Raw genomic sequence first — 16,695 nt, 5'->3', positions numbered from 1 at the left:
ACACTTCTGATCAGCCTGTTGTCCCTCTGTTGTCCCCAGCTACCCTGGAGGGGGGCCCTCAGATGAGCATGACAAGCCTGTTCAGACACATCGTCAGGACGGAGGGGGCCATGGGGCTCTACCGGGGCCTGGCACCCAACTTCATGAAGGTCATTCCGTCCGTCAGCATCAGCTACGTGGTCTACGAGCACCTCAAGATCACTCTGGGGGTGCAGTCAAAGTGAGGGGGCGCTGAAGAGCAGGTGGCGAGGCCAAAGGTTCTTTGCTTTTCTGTCTAGCTGAGGATTGTGGAGCTGCTCAGATTACAGACATTGAAACACTTCTAGGGTTGAAGGTGCAGTTGAGGTGAGAGCAGGAACAAAGACTTCCTGGATGGATGAAAGCTTCTCTGCTGGTTCCTCTTATTTATAGAATTACTTGAAAGATCCAGCAGTGCTTCAACGCTCCTTCACTTTATCTTATTGTAGAAAGCCAATTGTTTACAATGTTGTGGCTATGCTGTGACAGAAGGGTCAAGCTGCCAGTCATAGCCCCACTAACACTCATGAAGGGCTCCAGCTGATTCTTTTCACAGAATATTCCACTATGAAGTGAGTCACATCTTCATTCTCTCATCCAGGATTGTTAAACAAGACTCAGAAATGCTGAAACTTTGTAGTGCCACTATTTATCTTGACTTCCATTACACTGCGTGTAGACCATCGACTCTCAGAGGACACGTGGGCCAGTGAACCGCCATGACGTCACTATCAAGAACCATGGCTCTGTTAACTGGAAGGTGTGTGTGTGTGGGGGGGCAGGGGTCCTTAGAGACTTGCTGGACCATCTGATAATCAGAAATTTAGTGTCATCCAGCCTGGAAGTCTCAGCTATATGAACTAGTTTTTAAACTTCCCATTTGCTTTAGATTATGAAGTTACCGTCACATTTATGCTTCTAGAAGAACAGAAACCTGAATCTTATCATGTAGAGCACCAGCGATCCCCAGGAGGAATGAGCCAGCCCAGGTAAAGTCTGCTAATCTACAATCCTAATATCAAAGTCAAAATGTAGTTTATTAAGTATTTCTAGTTCCAGGTCCTGAATTCCAGTTTTCCCTTCTTGAACACGTGTTGAGTTTGTTAGGAGGTGTTTTGTTCAGCAGCAGCAAATATGTAACTGGTGTTTTGAGTTCTGGATTCACCAAGAAGTCAGAGAGAAAACTTCATGAAGTACCTGATACACCCTTTATACTTTTCAGGTGACTAAATTTGTGTTAAAGCTCCAGATTCACACCTTGACATCATCATGTAAGGCAGTCTGTCGAGTTTTGTATCAAGCAGAAGAATTCGCATGAATGTCATATTTTTCTATGTTTACATTTTTAAGTGACTCTTAAAAATGTGTGGAAATCAGGAACATGATGTTGTTTCCTGTGATTCTCGTCATCTCCACACCCTCGATGTCTCGTATGATAAAACTACCGAATTACTTCAGAAGTCTTAACTGCTCGCATCAGTATCAGCAAAAATCCTGAGCAGACTTGAGAAAGCATGTCTTTCTTCCTTGAAATGTTTCTTGGTGGTGTTTCATCTCAGCAGCAGCTACAGCTGTGTGTTGATGAAGGACACAGACTTGCTGTGCAGAGAGAGGAATGTCTGTTTTAGTGATGGGCCAACACAGCACACACTGACTGGAGGTCCGTGGCCTCCGTCAGCTGTGTTCGCTCTGCTGCATTGTTGTTTTCAGGTGAGGAGCCTCTGCTGTGTTGCATAGCCTCCACTTTTTGAACTCCTCACCCTGTTTCAGTTTGAAAACTCAGGGCTTCTGTTTTAGTCTGACAGGCAGAAACAGATTCTTTAAGAAACAGTGCTGCAGATTCTGACACATGCCTCCTGATTGGATCTCATCAGTCACAGGGTGTCCTTCCCTGGCTCATCACGTCCCATCACGACTGTTTTCTTTTAGAAAACAGATATCAGTTGGCCTCAACTGTCAGTGTTTAATCCAGCGCGGACAGCGAGTGGTCTGCTGCGGCTGACCCAGCCATCTATGCCAGCGGCGCTGCTGCAGAACTGTCATGCTTCTACAGTGGTACTTTCATGGTTATGCAATATGCATTTCAGGGCTTTAGCAGCTCTGGACTGACGTTTTGTTTTAATGGAAAATAGGGTTGATGTTCACAGTGATGATGTCACTGGTACTAGAGATGAGAAGGATGTGATGGGTGAGGAGCAGTGGAGCTCCTCACAAAACCAGGTGCCATGAGTGTAGAAACGTAAAAACCCGCTTCCATCTGCAGCCAAAATGACAAAGTTGCTGCCACAACTTAGCAGCAGCATTATTATTTTCAGATCTCGTTCAAAAGATCTATATAAATGGAAGGCCACCATGATTTTTTTCTCTGCAAACATTTGATCTTTTTTTCTGATATTTGTTCAGTTAACAGTCTAATATAGTAGAGTGTAGAGGTTCAAGTCCCGTAAAGCTTTGTATAGATGCTCAACACGTCTACATGAAGAATGGCTAAAATGTATCATTTATAAATCAGAGAGGATCCAGAAGGGAGCGACTTGTGTTTGAGATCACTTTCCGAGTGCCTTGCATGTCCCAATGTTGCTGTAATGCTCCAAAACACCCCGAGGTGTGGAACGTTGTTTGCACTTTAAAATATTCTGCTTTAATTCCTGATGTTTTTTTTTTTTAAATATTATTTATTGTTATATTTATTTAAACATTAAGATTGAGGGCTGAATTTGAATCTGTTGATGTGCTGAATATTTTCATATTCAGGTGGGTCTGAGTTGAGACACTCGAACATTGATGTAGTTTAGAAACTTAAGGACTCCATCTGACACCTGACATCTTCACCCATCATCATCATCATGGCGACATCAGAAAGTTACACCGACTGTCTGAACAGGATCTCTTAAATAAGTTGTGTGTGTCTTTTTTAAACAGACACTCCCCTGCTGTGTGTGTGTGTGCGTGCGTGTGTGTGTACCTGGATGCTCTCCGCTGCCTTACTCAAACTTGTCTGCTTGTAAACCTCGATGTGTCCTTGTAGCTGCAGGAGGATGAGACGGTGGGTCTACAGTGACACATGATGATGTCACAGCCAGTGAAACTTGAAATGTACAGGAACTATTAGACTGTACAGGCTGAAGGCTGCAATGTATGATGGGTAATGGTTTAGTTAAGAGTATTCAATACATATATATTTGTAATTTATTTTACTATGCTAGCTCTGCCAGAGATACCAGAATGTGAGTACTTGTACGGTAGTTATATGTTTTCAGAAGTATTATTATTTTGAATGCTTGTATGAGATGAACTTATAAACTAGTGCAACATTAACATATAAAGTGTTTTTATTGAATTTCATTGAATATTTAACTGAAATCACATCGGATGATCAAGTGTGTCAAAGGAGCAGAAATGTTCAGGTGACTGAACGCGGTGCTGACGGTGCCATTCACCTTCAGCTGTGACATCCAGGCCCAAACCCCATTCATGAGTATTCAGGAAGGTCCGGTAGCACGTGCACACCCGTCATGTCCCCTCAGGACCCAGCACCAGCAACATTAACTACGCAGAGCGTTTGCCTCTAAACGTGTATATTTCTTAATGAATTACAAATGTCCAACTAATGACATGCTGACGCCAACTATTGTTTTCCCTCCCTGAGAACGAGGACCGTGGGTGGTTCTGCAATCAAGGATGACATGTTCATGATGTGGGGCGGGTGGTGTTCAAGGCTGCAGCAGCACACCTCCGGAACATGGTGGGACGAAACCCGGTGCTCCATCTAAACTAAAAGGAATGATGAATGGAAGCTTGAGTTTTCTGTCTGTGGCCAAATATTCTGAAGAATTTATTCCTCAGAACCACTTAATAAACAAGTTGCCCTCTAAACTCTGAGATAAAAATAAAGACTTAAAAAACACGTATTTAATTAATTTAAAATTCCCTTTTTTGTGGTTAACATCACATGATTTGTTGATCCCTCTCAACCTTGTGACGATTCTGAGATGAATGTGACATGATTGTCTCCATGAGAGCCATTACTGAGCCTGCAGCTCTGAGGCTCGTCTTCCATGCAGAACCAAGGGAGTCTGCAGCGTCTTCCCCTTCAGCAGCTGCTCCAGACCCTGGAACACACAGGTGGCCGGATCAGAACCACACAAACCTCACAGGCCTTTTTAGTCATTGTTCACAAGTTTAAACACCAACTGTGAAAGTCAGAAAACTTTCAATTAGAGTCTTTAACTTTCACCAAAGAAACTTAGTTCTCACCTCTCCAAAGTAGGACACCAGTGGTGAAATCTCACACTGAGCTGGAGGACTGTCTCGTGGAGACAACAAAGGGAAAGAAAAAAACCATTTCAATTAGTTTCAGATTTTCTCCAGTTCATCTTGAAGTAACACTCAGCCGTCCATCCTGTAGCTACAATGATACTACGATCACTGTTGCTCTCCACAGACACTTTCATTTTATTTCATTCTACTTTGCACAGAAGGAGAACAAGAAATCCTCGTTAACTGACTGCAAAAACGCAGGATGCTTCAACCAATAGCAAGTCCACATTCGGAGAAAATATCAATCCAGGCTGACAATGCCCCATTACGCCACGTGTGGGCACACACACCCCCTGTAGTCAGCATATCATCAGGATAGGACAGCCACCGGCAGGATCTGAAATGCTAAATGAAGAGAAGCATTGAATTTAGAGGGACAAGTGTCCTTCCTGTAGGGACAGAGACAAACTAGGCACAACAACACAGACAGAGCCTGTGGCTGTCCTCCACATCAGCTCTGTACCACATACCCAGTCCACATCAGCTCCACTCACACCACAGACAAATGTCGCTCAGGTCTGACCAATGTTTTTCTTGGTTTTATCTCAGAGTTTCACAATGTGAACCGCTCAACTCACATTTGATCTGATCAGATCAGATCAAAGCTGAGCTGGATCTTTTCAGATCAAATGTGGAACCCTTTCAGATGTGCTCCACAATCAGACACCAAGTTGATCTCAGTCTGAACAGTCAAATCAGAATTCATGCAACTTCTATGTCACACTAGAGAAGAATGTTTCCCGTTTCAGCAGAGGGGAGTCACTGTGAAACAATCAGTGGAGCACTGCTTTGCTGAGGGTCTTCAGCAGCAAAGACGCACTTGATGCTTCTTATTACAATGACTTTACTCTTTACTGGTTCTTGGCAAAGTTTTTATGTGTGTAATTGACATTCACTGAGCTGGAACGTATGCAGGAGAGCGCGCTGCATGATGTCATTGTTGATATCATTGTTCACAACCATGTAATGACACACTGGTATCTGACATCAACTGCATTTCAACGATAAATGTGTAAAACCAAAGAAAAAAAAATGTATTTGACCCAAAATCAGACTTGAGCATGAAGCCTCGCAGTGAGAAGGTAGCTTGAGTTCCCGGAGCTCAGCCTCAATCCTCATCTTCAGTTTATTCTTATCTTTCTTTTTTCATGCTGGAGTCAGACTGTCTTTTTAGGAGGGTCTAAGGTCAGATGGTGAAGAACTGTACAGACTCTGAGACTTTGAGGCTATTTTGGCAATTTGAATAAATGTACGGTCTAATTTGGGACTATTTGCCATCATCATAGTTGCGATGGTCTACGTGTTCCTCTGACCTGGCTGCAGGAGAAAGAACGTTCCCGTGTTTATCCAACAGGGAGGCTCCAGCGACGGCAGCCCAGCGGCAGTGTTGAGCCAGCAGAGCGTTTCTGGCCGTGGTCGGACTGTCTGTGGCTGCTCCGTCTGCATTCTTCAGGGGGGAAAACTCCTCCTCCCTTAACACTTCAAACACAACAAAGGTCCTTCCAGAGAAAGACAGGGAATGTTTTACATGGCTGTAGAGTCACACAGGCCCAGTGATACCAAGCAGCTTATTCTACTGACAGTAAAGCAGCAGTTAACACTTGACAAACCTGGAGAATGGAAAGACGTCAAAGACGAACTTCTCCATCTTTATGCCATTTGGTTTGCTGGGTTTGACCTGATTACCACACGAGTCCAGAAATGGCACTTTTTTGATAGCAACATGTTGCTTCAGTTGGTCTTCAAAGTTCCTGTGAGACAACAGTAAATATCAGCAAATCAAAAGATTACATCACCCTAATGTCCAAGTAGCATAAAAAACTGACAACTTTTTGTGCTTCATTGTTGATTGTATGTGGAACAGTACGAGGTGCCACCTCTTGCCAGATGTTGCTGCTGACAATAGTCACTAAAATCAGACTGACTCCCCAGGAGAAGCAGGAATAACCGCTGTGGGAGGGATGGACAGACAGAATCTCGCTGCTATTGTGATGTCTAGAAGTCAACATATGAGAGTGGTGTCAGTCAGCTTCACACGACCCTGAACATGCTGACAGGAAGTGACTGGTGACTGTTCATGATATAAAATGTATATTAATTTCCCTAAATAATTGCATTGTCGACAAGATTGGCCCCTGGGCTGTGTGTGTGTTCAGTATAGTGAGAAGAAGGCAAAACCTGGTAATATTAGGATTTAGTGTGAACGAACAGACTGATACTGCACTCTGTGTCCGAATTGCCAAGTAGGTCTGATCCTAGGTCTCAGAGCAGGTCGTAGGCTGTCCGAAACCACAACTGGCGCGAGTAGTGGCCTACTTTGCAACCCACCCCTGTTCTACGGTGTCCGAATGCTGCCGCCGTGATTAGGTTGTAGAAGTAGGCTGTAGCGGTAGGTCGTAGCAGTAGGACGTAGGTTGCTACTTGGCAATTCGAACGCAGCCTATATCTGATGTAGCTGTACATCAGATGAAGCCAACAAAGTGTCATTTTGGTGTTTTAAATGAGGTTTACTTCCCCTTACTAGGTGGCTTAAATTCAGCGGGTAGATGGCGTCAGTTCGGGACTCTCGTCAAACATTTAGAGGATCTTCTGTCAACACACTGTATGAGATCTAAAATGATTTACTCTGCTACATCCTCTAAGAACGCCCTGGTAAAGAAGTGGTTGCAGATGTTTCCAGCACTGTAGACCAACTCTCCCCCGGGCCCTCGAAGCTCAGCCGTCTCTGGTTGGATCTCACTGTACTCCACCACATGGGACACGCCTCTCACCCTGCAAACCACACCCACTGGCTCCGCGGGATACGCCTTCTCCACCACCTGGCACGGGATAGGATGTGTGAGTATGGAAAAGGGTGTGGATAGCCTAGCTTAGCATAGAGGAGGACGTAGTTTTAACAGTCCATTGTTTCATGTAAAAGTGATAGTTTCTAGCTTCTGAGCATGTTTTAGTGCAAGTATCTCTTCTCGTTGGACTGGACCGGACCTGGAACCTCACTGCGCTCAGCTTCATGGAGGAATAGGTTCTCTCTAAAAATCTTGAGTTATGATTTTAGTTTGAGTGTAGATTAAACAAAAACGGGTTCCAGTGTAGCGGTGTTTGTTCGGGAATTGGGATATTCATCTGCTTCCAGTCTACATGCTAAAGTAGACTAAACACATCCCTGGTCCCATCAGAACCAGCCCACACCAGGAAGCAACAGAGCTGGTACTCCGCACAGACTTGACTCTGTTGTTTAGTATCACTCTACCTTGGCTCCACAGTCGGCCCCTTTGCAAACACAAAACCCGATAAACACAGGGTCGGCCATCTTGACCAGGATGTTGTCTACACAGTACACGTGCAGGTACTCCACTCCCCTCCTCTTCATGTCCTCTAGCACCTTGTTGTCCACCAGTGCCCGGTACAGACCACCATTCCCATCTGGCAGACAGTGCAGTGGTTCTTGAGACAACAAATTCACACTCTCATGGACACACAACAGATTGTCTTGCCAGGCCTCCTGAACTCACCTGGTGCCATGGCAACCTTCCCTCTCTCCTGAAGGATGAGCTTTCCATCAAAGGTCACTGCTGGGATCATCCTCTGCTCAAACATAATAATGTTGGATGATTCCAGACCAAAATATTTGTTGTCCTTGAAGAACTTCTCCGTGGGAGCCAGCGTGAACTCACTGGTCATTATGTACCTGACAAACACAGACAAGACTTTAGACTATTTAAGCTTCATGGCCTCATGATCAGAGAGGTGAGGTCAGGAGGTCAGCAGGTCAGGAGGTCTTACCATGGAATGATGCAGGATGACCCATGCTTGACCTCTGCCAGCTCCTGGATTTTGTGGATGCGCTCGGCCTGGATCTGGTACAAGGTTTTCCCACTCAGCAACCCAACATCATACATCCCTTTGGGATACTGAACTCCAAGACGGGTCCCCTGACCACCAGCCAGCAGCAGGACTCCAACCTTGTTCTGAGAGATTTGCAGCAGTCCTGTGGAGGAGTGTGTAGGTGTGAGGAGTGCTACACTAGGATGCTTGAGAGGGAACTTACACTTCCAATCACACTCCCATATTTATATGATGCTGTTGATTCAAACGCTGATTTAGTTGCGGTGTGTACTGTTCCGTCTGGTTGCTGATAAACACTCTGGTGACTTAGGGTGTGAGGCAGCATGATGGACCCCTCAGTGAGTTGTTGCTGCCATGATTTGGGAGGTAGAAGGATTGAATTCTATCCATCCAAATTCACAAGATGCTGAGCAGCAACACCAAGAGCTGCAGGTGCAGTTACAGACGATTCTTCAGAAGGGGCGGCTAAAATTCTAAATACTGCATTGTGGTGGTGAGCCTGTCACAGTGACCTTGACCTTTGATCTGGACATTTGTGGCAAATTTAAAGAACCCCCCCCCCCCATTACTGAGATATCATAATCATAGGAGGTAACAGTACTCTGATATTTGTTCTGTCGATCCGTCAGGCTGGATGATGGGTCGTGTTGGAAGGACCTCCCTTCAGGCGTTCCTGAGCTACTGCTGATGTGAAGACTGAGAAGAACTAGTCACATGACCTGGCCAGACAACAAGAATCTCATGAGTGGAAAGACGAACGTGTCTGTAAAATACAGGGACTCACAGAGAACCTTATTCCCACATCCTACACACCACACTGCTGATGTTGTTATCACCACTGCGGCCAAGTGTTTGCTCATGTGATCGTCTGGAGTGGAGTTCCTTGCTACACTGAAACTTCAAGATGACCAGTGTGAACATCAGAGCAAGCACAGACATGAATCGGAGAGGCTACTGTTTGTGAGCTATACCCATTAACTGTGGCAGCTCCTCGCCACTTCACATCTTCCCTTGACCTCATGGATGTCATGGAGTCAAGGGAAGATGGTTGGTGCGGCTACAGGGGGGACTGAGCGAGCAGTCAAAGTCTCCGTGTTGTTTAACATCTTTCCATCATGTTAGAGGGCAGGTTACCGTGTGTAACACTTCACCTTCATCTTCCCACTCTGCCAGACAGTTTGGGTCACTTTTCTTCACGCTACCGATGAGCTCCGCAGGAACCGGCTGCATGAATTGGTCCAAGCGCTCAGGCGGGGTAACTGCAGCCTTTGCAGCCCCCTCGCAGTGCACCCTCAGCCCCTGGAGGTCCAGTTGAGACAGCTCTCGGAGGAAACGCTCCCTCTCATCCGGACTCAGCTCCGGCCAGTACTGCAGGACGTGAGCCTGACCCGCACTCTCCAAACCCTGTCGAACTCGCTCCAGGGAACCCATCGCTGTCACGGAGGAGACCAGAGAGATGTTACAGTGCTTCAATCCCGAGTGTGTGTGTGTGTGTGTGTGTGTGTGAGTTTGTGCAGCTGGCAGGAAGTTACAGTCTCGTGAGCAACTCGTGACTCCAGGTGCAGTTGAAAAAACAAAATGAAAACAGTAATCAGAGACAAGGCGTGAAAAAGTGTCGTTTTTCATCACAAACAAACGTGAGTTCTGAGTCAGTCATGATTGGTGGAACAGCGAGTCTAGAAAAATAGCCCAAAGAAAATTCTTCTACTATCCACTGATTAAAGAACGGCGTGATTATTGTTCTGTAACGACCGCCGTCCACGACAATGTCACATGACCGGTGTTGGCCAATCATAGCTCAGACGTCAAGAAGGCGATGGGGGGCAAAACAATAACAAATGCACTGAAACGAAACGGACGGTTTGTACAATATAGAAATTGCGTTACCTGCGTTCACACCTTTAATCTATCGCAACCGCAACTTTACCGTTTTTAAAAATGATATGTGACCCGCTTTTAGTTTAGGGTTTTAACCACCGTCCCGCATGCTAACGCTTCTGAGTGACGCTAACCTGCTAACCAGCGATCGCGGTCGTCTGTGTTTGACACGACGTGATCTAGCATTAGCTTCTAGCTAACCCCACCCTGACAGCGATGTCTACCTGAACATGCCAGCACCATGTTCAAAAATGTGTTTGGCTCAGGGTTTCTGGTCCGGACCGCTCATGTGATTCTGACGTGGGTGATCACGTTAATACTTTTCCTACATGATACAGGTAAGTGACCTCTGTGTCATGACCACACACCAGCGTCACGGCTCCAGCTAGCTGACACTAGGTTTCGTGTTATGTGTTATATTGCATCAAAAGCAACATTAGTGGCTCATATTTGTGAGACGAGCCTCCGTGAGCACCGTTACGGCACTACTGAGTAATTCCGTGTGTATGGTTGCAGAGCTGAAGAAGCAGGAGGAGACCGGCCAGCTGGTGCAGCCGGTGCTCTTCGTTCTGCTGGTGCTAGTGTCCGTCCTCCTCTACTTCGCTGTCTCTCTGATGGACCCGGGCTTCATCGTGTCTGAGGACAGCGACCTGCAAGTAATGACTGAACCATCAGCTTCGTTCCTCCTCTTGTCATCTCATATTTCAGAACTCTGTCAAAATTCTCAGTATCAAGAATCTGAGATGAGACACAAGTGGGACAAAGAGTATGTTTTTTGGAACACAGTACTACACTACACTACTACACAGGGGGTCCAACTTCAGATATGAACATGTCTCCTTTGCTCTTTAGCTCCTAACATCCCTATTATTTGCAATCTGGTTCATCCAGCAGCACTCAAAAGAATACCAATATTATTACATTTTGAATGCAGCTTTCCCAAACTCCCACCCTCATGAAGTGTCCCGGTTCTCCTGATCTTAGGCTTCTTGCTGTCATTTGTCCCAATAAGTGTTGAAACTACAGTGCCTCCGCTCAAGAAGTAACAGATCCGAGTCGAAGCAGTCAACAGATATGAACGGAGTCATGCTGCCCGGGAGAGAGAGACAATGCTATACGGTCTATTTCGAGTTAACTGTTGACTAAACCTGAGGGGGTGTTAGTAAAAAAGCAGCATTAAACATATGAAATAACACTGGATGTGACAATCCTGATTTATTTGGAACAAAAAAGCGAAACAAAAAACAGTCGTGTGTTTTATTTTTATTGTCAGTTTGGCTACTTTTATGTCTTCCAAACACTGAAGTTATATCAGACTTGATGGTGTGCAGACTGGGTGTGATCCTCAATGTGGTAAACGCTGGTCATTTCAGCTGCTGTTCGCTTGTTCTGGTGGGAATCACTGTGGGGTCTCACTAGAACCTCCTCCACAGACCCAGAACTCTATGAGCCTTGTGTTCCTTGGGCCACTCTTGTATTAAAACCTCCTAATTTTTCGGAATGTCAGATTTTGGTTGGACTTGCTGTGCAGTCCCAATCTAAGCAGGACGCCTGCTTGCCCTCCCTGAGACACAGGTGCTTTAAAAACTCGTCTTGAGAGAGATGAACTGAATTACATGAAGTATTGCAACTGGTAGTCTTTCAGTACTTGTACTTGTTACTGGCTGAGAGGCATGAGTTAATTGCTGCACCGCCGAGGTGTTGTGTTACGTTGCAGGTATGTGGAGCTCCTTGTTCAGTCAGCTGTGTTCACCAGGTCATCAGACTAATATGGAACATTGTGAATGATGGAACGTCTGAACGGAGGGGTGTTTATAGGTGGATTGATGTCATCCGTGAGGCCCGTATCCATATTTTTATCCGATACCTTCAAAATGCGATGTAGTGTCACAGATTTTTTTTCCAGAATCTAGAAATGTGATCCACAGTTTTTCCACAGTGGAAATCAAAGCTTAAAAGCGAACAGTCAAGATACCCTATAAAATGAAAAGTTTTTAAATTTCCACTCATTGTTTCCTTGGACCGGTGGAATGAACATATGATTTTCTATATCAATATTGTAACATCCTTGATCAGTTTGCCTGGTGTGTTGTTCCAGTTCACGCTTGGACTGATGGAGGAGCAGCAGGACATGATCCCGCCCACCACCAAATCCCTGCGACAGCGGCGGTGCGGCCACTGCCTGCTTCAGGTACATCCTTGACTACTACTACTACTACTACTACTACTACGGTGTTTTTTATATAACTGACTTTCCCTGTTCAAAAAAAGATGTCTGACACAGGGGAAGACTACAAATTCTGACATTTTTAAATGTAGTTTTTGTCATCCCTGTCTTCAAGTGCACATGATGTCATTTCTCCTCTGCGAACATTTGTGTGTGTAATGTGACACATGAGGTTGTGAAGTATTTGCAGGCTCGGTCAGTGGGATCAGATGACAGACCAGATGACAGAGGAGTTCTCTCTAGTTCTCAGGCTGATTATTGCCCTAAAATGTGATCCAAATGTTAACACACCCGTGACCAGTACAAAGACGCGATGTAGAACCTGCTGTCAGTAGCCACAGCGTCTCACCCACGTGTGAAGATACAGAAGAAAGAAAACTCTGTGTCAAAGTTTGAAGTGATGGTTTGTCTGATAGCGGATGATTTTAAAAAAAAGTTCTTTTCTGTCAATCATGTCAGCCTGTGCATTTATGTAACTGCAAAAACGAGGAAGTGCAACACCGCACATGTTGCAGCAATGGCTTTGTTTTGGTGAAAGATTTCTTTTACGATTGCGATTTATTTAACGCAGGAATATAACTGCACAAATGTTTGCGCTTGTGTTTCCTTCACGCTGGTCTAAGGGTGTGTGTTTGGGTTCAGACACTCATCTCAGTTGTGTGCATTTGTCTTGATAACCAGGATAATTGACAAACTCATTCAAAACTTTAGTAGAACACGTCACATGAACACATAAGCATCCACTGCTGATATTCTTGTTAACCATATTAATTATCATATCAGCTATTGTTGTTAGTCATGTATCTAAGTCTTCCTGTTCCTCTGTTCCTCGTCCCTCCTTCCCTCCCTCTCCTGCTCTCTCTCACCCACCTGCTGGAGCCAGGCTGCTGGCTCTAAACTTGCACTGCTGGTCAAGTGTCCTGAGATGACCTCTGTGGTGATCTTGCGCTATACAAATAAACCTGACTTGTATGTTAATGTGCTCTTATTTTCCTGATGTCAGCTGATATATTCTTGCATACATAGAATCTCAAATCAAAGTACTATCACTGTGTTATGAGGTCATTTTTGATCATGTGGTTGTATGAGTATGTTCACATGGACTTAAATGTCCTGGTTGTGATCAGGTTTTTTGGAAGTATCCTAGTTTGTTTGTTCATGTTTTCTCTTTATCCCCATTAGAGAAACTGGGAGTAGGGCTCATCCCCGTTCTTAGAAATCTGGTTTTGATACCTGAAGAACAAAAAGAAACAAACTAGCGTGGCATCAACCTGGGTACTGACAGCTGCCTGCGTAGGTGTGGCCTCAGCCCACTAATGGACCAGTGAAAAAACATGGCGGAAGCAGCGAGAGCATCTCACCTCTGGAGCAGCAATGAAACTGAGTGTTGTTTTCTTGGGATGAAAGAATTCAGTGTTATTGGCAGCTTAGACAAGAGGAAGCTGACCTGCTCAAGGCTCCAGGACGCCAGTTCCCAAAGTGTACGGTGGAGCAGGTCAGGTTACGCTGCAGCGTCCTGGGGAAACAGCACAGCTCCGCCACACAGAAGAACCCAGGAGTGGTTCTGATCCAGCTTCTGTCAAACTGCAAAATCAGTGCAGCATTTGTGCTGCGCAAATAAGATGCCGGATTCAGAAACGGGGATACTAATACTATGTATACAGGAATATTAGTATTTATCGCGTGCCTAGGAACAAAAATACCTATTGTGTATTCAAGAATATCAATATTCAGGTTTCTCTGTGTGTATGTCAACACTAAATCCTGAATATGACCAGGATGCGACTTAGAACCGTGACTTTTCTTGTGTGTAGATACACTCACTGACACTGACAATATTTTTTTTTTTTCTGAGCAGCAGCCAATGAGATCAAAGCACTGTCAGACATGTCAGCACTGTGTCCGGCGCTATGACCATCACTGCCCCTGGATTGAGAACTGTGTTGGCGAGAGGAACCACCGCTGGTTCGTGCTGTACTTGGCCGTCCAGCTGCTGGTGCTGCTGTGGGGGCTGCACATCGCTTGGTGAGTAGCCAGTCAGACCGCCTCTCTCGTTCTCAGTGTGGACTCTTGCCAACGGCTGCTGTCCCTCTCGTGTGTCCTCAGGACGGGCTTCAGCTATGCCTCCAACTGGCAGCTGTGGCTGCGCACCAACGGCGTGCTGCTGGGTGTTGCTGTGCTGCTGGGGCTGCTCTCCCTGATCGTGTTGCTGCTGCTCGGCTCCCACCTCTACCTGGTCTCACTCAACACCACCACCTGGGAGTTCATGTCACGCCACCGCATCTCCTACCTCAAACACTGTGGCGCTGATGAAAACCCCTTCGACCGTGGCACATTCCATAACCTCTGGGGGTTTTTCTTCGAGTGGGGCACAGTGGTGTGGGAGCAGGTCTACTTCAGAGAGGGCAGTGACCAGGTCTAGGCAGAGTGGATTTCCCTCTGGAACAAAATGGGATTCATTGTGCTCGTGTGCAGTTTACCTTGATAGTGCGGTGCCATAACATGACCACCTTCCTTCTCCTGGTGATTAACGGCATCTCTCACTCTTACGAGGCTGTCAGCAGCATAAAAGTGTTTCTCAATGTTAAGGGTCCTTTCTTGGCCACCAGACCCCCCTGACGCCCTCTAGACCCTCCTGACCCCCTCCAGATGCTCCTGACCACCTCCAGAACCTCCTGACCCCCTTTACCCCCTCCAGATACTCCTGTGGAACCTGGGGTGGAACAGTCTAGCAGAGAGCAGGGGTCCTCCATGTTGAGGCTCCAACCTTCGGTGGAAGTAATCAATGGTGGACAGTAATTAAGCAGAATTATTGGTGTGTACTTTGACTTTTATCTACTCATGTTGAGGAGCTGTGGGGTTTATTTCATTACTGTTGCCTCAAACTGGTGCCTTACAAAGTATCACTGTAAACCTTCACTGAAATTTCCTTCACTTAGATTGATGTTTGGAAAAAAGTGTCAAACTAGAGCTGAGGATTCTGGAGATGGTCAGCTAACACACTGCCACATGACCCTGCTCTTATGTTCCATCTTGAAAAAAATGTTCATGTTGAAGTTTTTCCCATTGAGACACGTCAGAGGTCCAAGTTCATGACTCAAGTGTAGTTTGACCAACAGCCAGTCCTTCATCCAGCTCAGCCCTCTTCACTGGAGGAGGTCAACTAAAGTGTTTTTTATTCACGTGTAATGATATCGTATAGTGATCTGTATTGACGTGTGTTGATGGGCGTCCACAGATGCAGCAGTTGATCAACAAACATGAACTTGACCTTCAGAATCGTGGTGGCGACAAATATAGTCGATCTGACACCAGCATTTATTCACCAATATTGGAACAGGATGATTTAGTCAGATATTCCTGAGATATCAGATGGAGATCAGCCTGAGTACAACTTCTCTTCCCAGGATTGTGTGGTTGGTTGACTGGCTTTCACGTGCGCGTGTGTGTGTGTGTGAGAGAGAGAGAGAGAGACATACGCAGGTACATCCTCGTGATTTAGGGAGGATGCAGTAAATGCAGCTGGTCAGAGGTTTCCTTGACATTGAGAACCACGGCTCTCACTGTGCGCACGGGTGCGTGTGCAGCCGAGAACCAGCAGCAGCCAGTTCTCCTTATTCTACTGTTGTTTACATTCATGTACAGAACCCGATCCACCTGATCTGGCCTGTCCCTCATCCCTCCCCCTGAATCATTGTTGTGGATGCTCACTACGTTCTTAGAGTCCTCGTCTCGGTGTGACAGCCACATTGTAACCATGACTGCTGGACTGTTTACTCACAAGTTTACATGCTAAATACTATTTACAGACTTGTAGATCCACGTGTTGACAGCCCAGATCTGTGGTCGTCTATGGAGGCTGAACTTTTTTTCTAAGTCGGTGCATTTGTCCTTGTAGAGTAGAACGTTTGTGTGCTAGTTGCAGTCGCTGAATCTTTCCTGAGTTTTCACAGCTTCCATTGAAATGACACCTTGCAATCGTTCTTCCAGCAACCTTTAATATGAGGCCGTGAAGACTATTGATCCTAGTTTAGCATTTAATCCATGTTGTGCTCTAAGCTATTTTATATTGAACAATGTGAAATTGTATCATACGATTTTAAGCTAGTTTAGATTTTTGTATGACTGTTTTAAGCTGGAATACAGCAGCAGCAGAACAGAGCTACGTGGGGTTTGGGGATGTTTCCTTGTGCAATAGTAACCTTGTCAGAGCAATAAATGTGCTGTTGAATTTAACATACAACTGTGGTTCTGGATGAAAGCACCAGTGTGAGAACTCTGGTCCGGAGGAAGTTATATGTGTTGTACTTCTGAAGTTATATGCAATGATTTTTACTACTTATTATGTAACGTAAATATCAATAAATCCATGTTTGATCAAGAGATTCTGAGTCATTACAGTCCAG

General features: G+C 45.5%; 3 protein-coding genes across 7 annotated transcripts in view; 2 read left to right on the top strand and 1 right to left on the bottom strand.

The window, feature by feature from the left end:
* slc25a25b (solute carrier family 25 member 25b) overlaps positions 1–4,165 on the top strand; it is a 16,037-nt gene extending 11,872 nt beyond the window's left edge. For 3 of the 4 annotated variants that reach the window (XM_086187585.1, XM_086187582.1, XM_086187584.1), the window contains one exon: positions 40–4,165. In XM_086187585.1, coding sequence (XP_086043711.1) covers positions 40–224 — 185 coding nt within the window. In that variant the 3' untranslated portion in view covers positions 225–4,165. The remainder of the gene's footprint in view (positions 1–39) is intronic. The other variant, XM_086187583.1, reaches the window with a different exon arrangement.
* uap1l1 (UDP-N-acetylglucosamine pyrophosphorylase 1 like 1) lies at positions 3,345–10,394 on the bottom strand. Of its 2 annotated transcripts, XM_086187581.1 has the most exons (10): positions 10,287–10,394; positions 9,336–9,617; positions 8,122–8,326; positions 7,851–8,026; positions 7,589–7,761; positions 6,964–7,157; positions 5,949–6,089; positions 5,652–5,837; positions 4,276–4,324; positions 3,345–4,130 (listed from the first exon to the last, which is right to left on the bottom strand). In XM_086187581.1, the coding sequence occupies exons 1-10, from the start codon at positions 10,303–10,305 to the stop codon at positions 4,044–4,046; spliced, it is 1,512 nt and encodes a 503-aa protein (XP_086043707.1). In that variant the 5' UTR covers positions 10,306–10,394; the 3' UTR covers positions 3,345–4,043. The 2 variants fall into 2 exon arrangements, with proteins under 2 accessions (XP_086043707.1, XP_086043706.1); XM_086187580.1 differs by lacking the exon at positions 10,287–10,394 and having other exon boundaries at positions 9,336–9,899.
* Positions 9,646–16,678, top strand: zdhhc12b (zDHHC palmitoyltransferase 12b). Its single transcript, XM_086187586.1, has 5 exons — positions 9,646–10,400; positions 10,579–10,718; positions 12,161–12,253; positions 14,148–14,314; positions 14,396–16,678. Exons 1-5 carry the CDS (start codon positions 10,304–10,306, stop codon positions 14,709–14,711), a joined length of 813 nt encoding a protein of 270 aa, XP_086043712.1. The 5' UTR covers positions 9,646–10,303; the 3' UTR covers positions 14,712–16,678.
* Positions 16,679–16,695: the final 17 nt, after the last annotated feature.

The sequence above is a fragment of the Aulostomus chinensis genome, chromosome 19 (genome assembly GCF_037954235.1).
Source record: "Aulostomus chinensis isolate RoL2024-O1b breed Wild chromosome 19, RoL_Achi_v1.0, whole genome shotgun sequence".
Classification (NCBI taxonomy): domain Eukaryota; kingdom Metazoa; phylum Chordata; class Actinopteri; order Syngnathiformes; family Aulostomidae; genus Aulostomus; species Aulostomus chinensis.
The sequence above is the reverse complement of the archived record's forward strand: the minus strand, read 5'-3'. Positions and strand labels throughout refer to the sequence as shown.

Excerpts from the sequence above, each read along its gene's own strand:
- uap1l1 (XM_086187580.1), bottom strand. The coding sequence starts at position 9,810 with ATGAAAAACGACACTTTTTCACGCCTTGTCTCTGATTACTGTTTTCAT. Across the intron at positions 8,027-8,121 it reads TCATCCTGCATCATTCCATG|GTACATAATGACCAGTGAGT; the intron begins GTAAGACCTCCT and ends TGTGTTTGTCAG. Across the intron at positions 7,762-7,850 it reads GAAGGTTGCCATGGCACCAG|ATGGGAATGGTGGTCTGTAC; the intron begins GTGAGTTCAGGA and ends ACTGTCTGCCAG.
- zdhhc12b (XM_086187586.1), top strand. The coding sequence starts at position 10,304 with ATGTTCAAAAATGTGTTTGGCTCAGGGTTTCTGGTCCGGACCGCTCAT. Across the intron at positions 10,401-10,578 it reads ACTTTTCCTACATGATACAG|AGCTGAAGAAGCAGGAGGAG; the intron begins GTAAGTGACCTC and ends GTATGGTTGCAG. Across the intron at positions 12,254-14,147 it reads GCGGCCACTGCCTGCTTCAG|CAGCCAATGAGATCAAAGCA; the intron begins GTACATCCTTGA and ends TTTTCTGAGCAG.